We start from the raw sequence: 9,231 nt of genomic DNA, 5'->3' as shown, positions 1-9,231 counted from the left end.
AGAACTGAGGATCTAAGAAGAAACAACAACCCCACAACTGCACACAAGAAACAAACTCTTTCACACACACACACACACACACACACACACACACTCACACACACAAACATCAATCTGCAGAATGCACAAACTTATTAATGAGCATACTTTTCCCTTCTGATTCAAATATATATATATATATATATATATATATCTCCATGGAAAGACATCTCTTGGCAGGTTTCCCCACAAGAACCCTTGTTTAACACACACATTAAGTGATATTTGTCCAAAGCTTAAGTCAATCAAACATTTATAAAATAAAATAAATACTAATATTTAGTGTTTTCAGTGAAAAACAGCACATCTTTGCGTAAATGCCATGCTATAGGCTCAAGTAACTGGACCGTGATTATCTTCTTCTTGGTTGTGTGGTTGGGTAGAATGACTGATCTTAAGATATGGCTGCAACTGAGCTATCATGCTGTGGACACACCGAGCCTTTCTCTCCATGATATCCTCCAGCTTGTTGACATATTCCGCAAATGCCTGTTAAGATAGGGAGACAGACAGTGAGGAAAGACAAAAGTGCGTATTCAATTTAAAATGTAGTTTACACAAAGCAAGGCGCTAAAAGAAGTGGCTTTGATTTATTCTGACCATATCAGGTTGTTGGCACAGAAGCGTCCCCTCTTTACGACATAAAGCTTCCATCTCTTCAAGCTGCTCCCAATGGGCCTGGACAATACACCATCTTAAATTGGATTGGATTAGAAAAAAAATAGAAATGTTTTATTCAAACTAATAACCTCTAGGTTGTGATTTCTCTATTATTCCCGAAATACACAGCACATTTTCTAAATCTGTCACCAAAGAGGTCTGTAAGATTTCTGTATGTCTGTAGGATTATCATCAACTAGATTTCAACATTACCTAAACACAGTTAGGTATTATCAATATTTGTAGTTGTAGTAATACTAGCTGTGCCCCGTTAAAATGCGCACTGGCCTGTGTAAACAAAATGGTGACATTACTGGTACTTACTGGCCATGATCCAAGTCTTTCGGCGTTGACAGATGGATTATAGGTCTTATTTGCTGATTGCTGGTGCTCTCTTGAATATTTGATTCTATAGGACCGTTTGGTTGGAGTGAGATGTTTGAGTTGCTGAAATGGTTTATATGTACTGTGTGACACGGCTTTTGCACTGTGTTTAACTGGCCCAAGACACTTTCTGACTGTGTTGATGAAATGGAAAAAGCAAGTTTGTTATGCATATTGTGTGCATATTCTGGTGGCATTTGGGTGGCACCATTTGTTGTTAGTTTGTGTGAGCTGGGTGAACCAGTGTTCCCACACTGATGGACAGAGGATGAGATGGACTGTATGACAGAAGTCTGCACAGAAGCACATGCAGAGGGATTGAGCGGGGATCCAAGCGTTCTGCTGCCCAGGACTTTAATAGTTGGCATAGTTTGGGGTTTCTGATTGTTCTCTTCGTCCTGGAGAGAGACCAGCATAACCTCAGCGATAGGAGGCTTCATCATACCTGGACAATATAAAAAAAAAAAAAAATCACAAACCAGTTCTTAAGCACTAGTTATTACACACACACACATAACTCATAACACTTACCTATTCCAAAATGGTCATATGTGGCACAACACATGTCTTTCCTTCGCTCAGTGTGATTTGTAGCTGTTATGGTGTCAGGGGTGGGAGGGCAGTGGGTCTTTGCTTGTGGCAGCTCCAAAAGAGACAGGCGTAATTCTACGTCTTCGTCTGCTACAACTTTCCCTGCCATCTCTGCACATGTGAGACACTCTTTTTCCATTTCCCTTCTGTCATCGTCTGCTCTTTCATCCTCAAGCGGACAGGGTGAGGTGTTGTTCTTTTCCCCTTTGAGGAACGAGGCTGTGGCGACCTGCTGGTTCACTTGAAGCAAGGAGATGCTGAGGGGGTCCATGATGTAGCTGAGAGAATCTGCAGTCTGTTCTTGAGTTAAAACAGACATTTTGGCTTTGGCCTTTGGATGGTTGTGTATCATAGTGTAAGCTGGACTTTTAGATATGTTAAGGGGATCAGCTGGTATTTTACATCCATTCTTTGTGATGGGACTAGTGACAGGTAGTTTGGCCGACTGAGCATTTGACATTTCCGTTGTATTGGCATGAGCAGCAAACCAAGGTTGTTTCTCTTTACAGCTGCTTGATGGCACTCCCTGTTGAGCATTTTGCAATGGTAGAGGCAGGATGTTTGAGGTGCATCTGGTATGTTTTAATTTAAGGGAAAGATCACTGAATTTATTAGGGATTAGGAGTGCGTTCTGTCCACAAGCCGGGGAGAGGGGTCGTTCTGCTGGAGCTTGTTGATGGGATGACTCAACAGGAGGGTGGTTAAAGAGGCTGTTTCTGTCAATAGCGCTGTGGGTAGACAGTAAACCATAGCTGTCAGCTCCTTCTCGCTCCTTAGTACTCCACATCCCATCAGCTGGGGCATCTGAGGCATTTAGTCCTTCCTCACCCACTTCTCTCCTCCCTTCTGAGTCACAGTTGTAAGAAACTAAGGCATCTACATCAGCTGGCATTGCACCTGTCATCCTGTCTGCCTGCTCTGTCTCTGTTGTTGCCACCCAAGCCCACCTCCTGTCTTCTCCTTCCTCCATCCCAGCTGGCCTCCACTCCCTCCTTACTCTTCCCTTTCCTTCTCCTGTTGCCTTCAGTGACCTCCTCTTTTCACGTTTACCCCTGTCTTGTCCAAATCTTGCCTCTGTTCCCTCCCTAGATACCCTCCAATCTTCACCACAGCTACCTGAGTCACCACAACCAACTTCATCCTTATTTTTATTGCAGCTTAGAGAGGTTTCAGTTTGTAAGCAAATCTTTCCACTGGGGAAGAAAGACGACTGTCCTCTGTTACCATCTGTACTAACCTCAACCCTGGCTCGGTACGTATCTAAAACCTCTTCCAAACCATGATACATAAGGGAAGAGTGTTGGAGAGAAGAACAGAAAGATGGAGAGACAGAAGAAGAGAGAGAGGCTTGATTAGAGGAAGACATACAAGTAGAGGGTGAGAAGAGATGGACAGATGAAGAAACTGATGAGGGCATAAACTGCTGCAGCTGCTGGTGATACTGTCTCAGATGCCTCTCCCTCTCCGTATCCCTTTCATCATCCTTTTGTAATTCTCTTTCCCTTAGCCTTTCTACTTCACTGTATGTGACTCTACTGCTTTCCACTTGTCTTCTCTGTTCTATCCATCTTTTTTCCTCCTTTCCTCCCCCTTTTAAAGTGCTTTGCTGGTTCTCTTTTTCTCTGTGGTAGAATCCAGATTCCCTCTGTACCTTCCACAAGTGAAGCTGCTCATCTGTTGCTTGTCCCAAGACCAGCCCTGCCACAATGTTTTGGTCACTAACTGAGTGGCCTACAGTGGCTGTTACTCCATACCTTTCTCTTCTTCTGCCTTCCCTGCCATTTCCTCTCTCCCTCCTCTCCCTCTTATCACCCATTCCCAGCAAACCTCTGAGTGGTGTAATGTGTTCAAGTCCAATCCCCTTTCCTGCTCTTGCACTTGTTTTCTCTCCCCGTCTGCTGTTTTTGGGTGTGGAGCAGAAAATTGCACACCCCGTGGCCAATCTCGTGGAAGGCATGGTGGGGCCAAAATCCTCTCTTTGTCTCCCTAACTTTGGCTTTTTAGGGGGACTTTTCCCTCGAGTGCCAACATTGTTGCCTCTGCCGCTGCTGCTGCTGCTGTTGTTGCTGCTGTTGTTGCTGCTGCTATTGCTGTTGGACAGGTTACGTTTGGGGGAGGGTATTGTCTTGCCCCTTCTTCCTCCTCTTAGTCCTCCCTGTCCCCTCAACTCTTTTACCCTATAAAAAAATCAAGATGTCATTTCTCAGATAGCAGTCACTAGGCATTGCCTTTACAGTCCCTGACACTACTTTAAAATAAAATAAAAAAGGAGCAAGATGAAAAAAGAAAACTTTGTATTTAAAGTCACTATGCTATTTAAGATTCCCAAAGTCACAATTTGAAGTAGGATAAATTAAAACCATTAGGACTTTAACATTTTTTTTTAAATTCCCATATCCTAATATCCAATATTATATGTTCCACACTTATTGTAAACACACACTTACCGGTCGGCGTATCTCAGTGTATTTAGTGTGTGTTCAGTTGCAAAGTGACCCGGTGAAATGTTGGCAATCATGCATGTCATTGAGTCACCAACAAATGAGTCTTTCAAAACCTAGAAAGGGAACAATTATATTTATACAAACTTGTATCACTAACACAACAGAACCACTGAAAATCAGCAAGTTTCAAAAGTCTTAGTACCTGAGTAAGTTTGCTTTGTCTGAAAGGTGTGTGCGACTGCTCTTGATCAAGCGACCGGATACATTCTTTAAGCTAAGAAAAAAATAATTTACAAATGAGAAAATATGTCAAATCCCCACATACCTTTATAAATGTCTTTGACTTTATGTGTGATCTCTGAGTGTGCGTGCCTGCAAGTGTGTGTGTGTTTGTGTGCTTGCATGTGTGTGTAGCTTACAGCTAACAGGCTCTGGTTGATCTCAGCTCCCTCCATGCGACTCTGCCTGTCTGGTTCTTTAGTATCTGATGCCCTCTCACTTCCTGCCAGGTCCACAAACCACATTCTACAGGCACACACGCACGCACGAACACACATACACACACACCTAGTTCAGCCATTTCACACCAATACTACTGGGCTTATTTGATCTACTATGCTATAACCCTAGTAGTGCTTTAAGGAGAAAGGACGTAACCATCAGAAAGTGTGTGCACTCTTATAAGCCTACAATATAATAAAACACATGCCATTCACCTTCCAGCAATCTGCTGGTTTGTATCTCTTAGCTGAATCTGAAGCAAGGCATGGGAACGAGAGGAGAGTGAATTCACTCCACTCATCCCTTGTGTGCGCTCCTCTGTACCCTGTGAAATCACCTTTGTAAGGGCAAGAAAGCATGCAGGAGGGAGACAAGAAAGAGATAAATTGAGACCTCAAAAGATGTTCAAAGAGATTGTAGTAGTCACTACAAACAGGAAATCATAGAATTTGTCTTTTATTTGTAATATTTCAGGTTTTTAAGGTACTCAAGAGTCTGCTGGTGCATCTGTAAGGATGTAAGCGCGACCTGACATGCTAGATAGATATTTACTGTTGCATTTCACTGAATACTTAAGCACCTAAAAGTACTATTGAGGTTTCTTGTGACAACAAAAATAGACTCATAGAAAGAAGCTAGATATTACAGGTAATGTTTAATTATATCATGGTACAAAGTTGGTGTGCTAATCAGAACACCATGCAGCTCTTGACTAGTACACAGCATGGACATGAGGCAATTTTTAAAGAAAGGGGCGAACCTCCAACAGTGAGCTGACTGATTCCACTCTGACATCACGCAGCCCAACAATGTGAACCACCTTCTGTCCATCTTCCCTGGCAAACAACCTAATGACGGAAGAAAGAAAAGGAGAGAGCTTAAGAGGGAGAAGAAATCAAGAAAGAAGAAAATTAAGGTTTATCACAAGTCCAAGTATAAGGTAGCAAGTAGAGGTTCACTTTGATGATGATGTTACCAAAAAAAAAGTTCTTTCATAATTATCTGTTTTTTTTACCATTTGCTTTCTGGTCATCTTTTATCTTTTTTTCGAGAGCAACTCCAACTCAAAGATTCTTAAGCTCTTTATACACAACAAAACACACACACACACACACACACACACCTTTCTCTATGGTCCAACAGGTCATACAGCTGACCACAGTAGATTTCAAAGAAACTGACATAAACCAGCAAGGGTGAGCGCATGTGAGTGGAGGAGAGGTGAACAAAAATGTCCCGGACTGCCAGTGCATACAACCCTGGTCTGACAGGAGAACCCAACATGGTGTGAGTCTTCCCTGCACCTGTCTGGCCATATGCAAAGCAGGTGGCCTTGCCTCTATGGACAAACACACAACGCACATAAAGATAGTTAGGAACCACAGATTCATAGAAACACAGAGCCAAAACTACCTACAAGCATGTACTTCAAGCCCATGACTCATTTGGACTTTATGGCATTTGGATAGAAAGGATGTAGTAGGGTGACAACATACACACCTCCATAAATACCACATCAATGCTAACTTACCCATTGAGCATGTGCTGCACCAGAGGATATGCTGTTCTTCGATACACCTCTTCGTTGGAGCTATCCTCTCCAAACACCTGGTCAAAGTAGAACCTGTGCTGCAGTGAAAAATAAGCAAGGGGCAAGGCATTAAATAAACACACAGCATAATGATCTGACAAGGTGACATTAAAGTAAAAATACACCCTAAACATAATTCCAGTAGTTAATTGTGAAATACTTTAATTAACAACATCACAGTTTGATGATAATGTGTGTTTATTTGGAGACACTACCATCTTTAGTTGTACCTACAGTATTGATACATGACAAAACATGAAAGTACTCAAAACACTGACTTGGCAATGTCTCCTCCCGGGACATGATATCTACCTGTAGTATGTACTGTGTGAGATCCACAGCCTCTTTGTTTTCATGGACAATCACACACTCTCCACCCGGAGTTGTCACAACATCTGACGCTCCTTCCCTGCACTCTGTGCGTGTCAGAGGTCTTTTCCTCACACACACACTGATCCGCTGCCCCCCTGGTTGCCTGCAACACACACACACACTCACAATCAAAATCAGGATGATCACGTGCAAAGGAAACAATGCTCATATGCAAACTTAATGCAAACATTATAATTTAAAGAGACAAAATCACAAAAAGCATTATGCATGCACAGGACACCTAGACTCAATGCAAGTGTTATAGCAATTTCTATACTTTATATTACTTTCTGAATGTCTTTCATGTTCAATAAATGTACTTACTGTACTGTAGCTGTCTGCACGTGCATGTGCAAGTAGGGAGTAACCAGTGCAAAAAACACAAACCACTGACACTCACTTTTTGTTTGGAGCAGGAGGGGAACTCAGTGGTAGTCCGTAGTTGTAGCCAGCTGTTCTTTTTGATTCATAAACAGGCGTTGGCTTAGCCTTGGGTTCAGTAGCCCCGTTACTATCTTTCTGCCCAACTGGTTTACTGCTAAACCTATCTGATGCCGCTGTTGCAGGCCTGGGTTTTGGTTTTTGAAATGATACACACTTTGGTGATAATCTGGTGTGAGAGTTGTACGTGGCATTTCCTCCCATGGTGTTTGCTTCTGTGTAATGATCAGATTGATGACTATGGACATCCGGCCTGTGGTTGTTCTTTTCTTTGCAGGCACATACCACAGCACTTTCAGTGTCAAGCTGCACAGGTATGGCTGATCCTTTGCCCTGGCCTGGCACATTCTTTCTATTATGACTTGTGTTGACATGAACAGTGCCTTCTGGTCGAGAAGATAGCTTCAGATGATGATCAATGGTTTCAGAACTGAAATCAAGCCGTCTGCGAACACATGATGGTTTGGAAAAACTTGTTGCATTTAGTTTACTCACAGCAGCACCCTTCTCATCCTCATCATCATATACATCTTCATCAGGATCTTCACAACCATCATAAGTAAAGCTACTATCTGCTACAGCGTAGCCTACAGCATCACCACCATTAGAATCATCATCATTACTATCTTCATATTCAAGGTCAAGAGTTTTGACCATTTGGACAAGGTGGAAGAGTCGAGTTCTGTCCTCCATAGAGCGGATTCCCAGGACAGCATAGTCCTCTATGGTCAGCGCTGAAAGGTGTGCTGCATGGTGAACACCCATTGAGGTAAACCTGAAGAACAGGAAACAGAGGGAGACAGATGGTCAGAGGAGGAGGGGACAAGGCAAGTGTAAGTTTGGATGTAATGTGAGTGAGCTTACCTGGCATAGTGACGCTGTAGCCCAACTGCCGTCAGACACTCATACAAGCTGAGTGACATTTCCTCCCCTTCCTTTCCTCTCCTTTTACTTTTTACTTCACTCCTGGGAGATGACATTTTACTCTTTCCATCAGTTTGTCACACATAGCAAAGGCGTGCAAGAAATGACAATTAGAGTAATTATATAACAACAGGCTGAATATAAACAGGAAAATAACTCAAAACCACTACAAACTTAAATCGCCATTACACAAGCTACCTACTGCAGTCACACTGCTTTTTCCAAGACAGCGTGCCCTTGCTGTTTTCTCTCCCTCAGTGATTTCTGTCAGAGACTGATGGCCAATGGTCTAGTCAGTCACTGTGTCATTACTACCACCCTGCAAAGTTGTGGTGTCAAGCAAAGCACACGGCACTGGTATGATGTTGAAATTTGACACTTGGTCAGGATAGAGCAAGGGCAGCACAGTGCAGTCATTTTACACATGTCTGTATCGTAGCAAATATTATAAATATAGAAGACTCAGACATGCAACTGTTTCTTCTTTGACTTCTACAGTAGATCTGCTGGCAGCTGCAATAGTTCTGCCATATGGCACAAGAGTGAGACCCTCTTCATATGCATGCATAAGGCAAGAGTGCTGTTTATTACTGTGTTTATGAAACAGTATACATTGCTTCAAATCATCCCCCTCCTAGAGGGCTATATTTCCTTCAGGCTGTCCCCCAGTCCCTACAGTGAACATGTGTTGGGATTTGAGTGTCAGTATAACTGAAAATTGAATTAGGCTACACGAAGACAACCTGCAGTGCAGTTTACATTATATTTATAGCCAGCTCATCTACAGAGCATGAAGTAAAGGGGAAGTGGCTGTTGACTCTTGTCCATTGCAGGGATGGTCTGTTGAAACAAACGCACAAAAAAAAAAAAACACAACTTAAAATAAAGGAAAGTTGTTGTAGTTTTTAAATTATTGCCAAATCAAAAGAAAACATCACACATTATACATTATAATGGGGTGCTTGTGCTTCGCAAATTATTTTTTATGTATGAAATGACTAACTGTAAAGCTGTACGTTTCTCCAAATGGCAAGGATAAAAAGAAAACGTACCTGTATCACTCCAGACTTTTTAGCAACAAGGCAATAGGTGGACACGACATCTGAACGAGTAAACCGACCTAACGAAATGCATTAATTTTTCACAAAGTTGCTTGCTTGAGTAGTATCACTATTTCCGTACACAAAGTAGATCTCCATAGCTACGAAAACGGGCGACTTCTTTTCCCGCTGTGTGTGAGCGCATATACTGTCTATGGGTGAGCGCAACTCATGTCCAGGCCGG

At 42.5% G+C, this 9,231-nt stretch overlaps 1 protein-coding gene across 4 annotated transcripts; it reads right to left on the bottom strand.

The window, feature by feature from the left end:
- Nucleotides 1-245: 245 nt before the first annotated feature.
- LOC114555584 (uncharacterized) lies at nt 246-9,204 on the bottom strand. 4 transcript variants are annotated; one of them, XM_028578088.1, is made up of 16 exons: nt 9,000-9,204; nt 8,691-8,787; nt 7,888-7,989; nt 6,983-7,798; nt 6,523-6,685; nt 6,151-6,248; nt 5,743-5,958; nt 5,380-5,467; nt 4,835-4,956; nt 4,538-4,643; nt 4,321-4,392; nt 4,122-4,231; nt 1,615-3,851; nt 1,024-1,528; nt 640-733; nt 246-528 (listed from the first exon to the last, which is right to left on the bottom strand). In XM_028578088.1, the coding sequence occupies exons 3-16, from the start codon at nt 7,944-7,946 to the stop codon at nt 373-375; spliced, it is 4,842 nt and encodes a 1,613-aa protein (XP_028433889.1). In that variant the 5' UTR covers nt 7,947-7,989; nt 8,691-8,787; nt 9,000-9,204; the 3' UTR covers nt 246-372. The 4 variants fall into 4 exon arrangements, with proteins under 4 accessions (XP_028433889.1, XP_028433888.1, XP_028433890.1 ...); XM_028578087.1 differs by having other exon boundaries at nt 8,707-8,787; XM_028578089.1 differs by lacking the exons at nt 8,691-8,787; nt 9,000-9,204 and adding an exon at nt 8,150-8,670.
- Nucleotides 9,205-9,231: the final 27 nt, after the last annotated feature.

Source organism: Perca flavescens, chromosome 5 (genome assembly GCF_004354835.1).
Source record: "Perca flavescens isolate YP-PL-M2 chromosome 5, PFLA_1.0, whole genome shotgun sequence".
NCBI lineage: Eukaryota > Metazoa > Chordata > Actinopteri > Perciformes > Percidae > Perca > Perca flavescens.
Note: the sequence above shows the minus strand (reverse complement) of the source record. Positions and strands in the feature narration are given on the sequence as shown.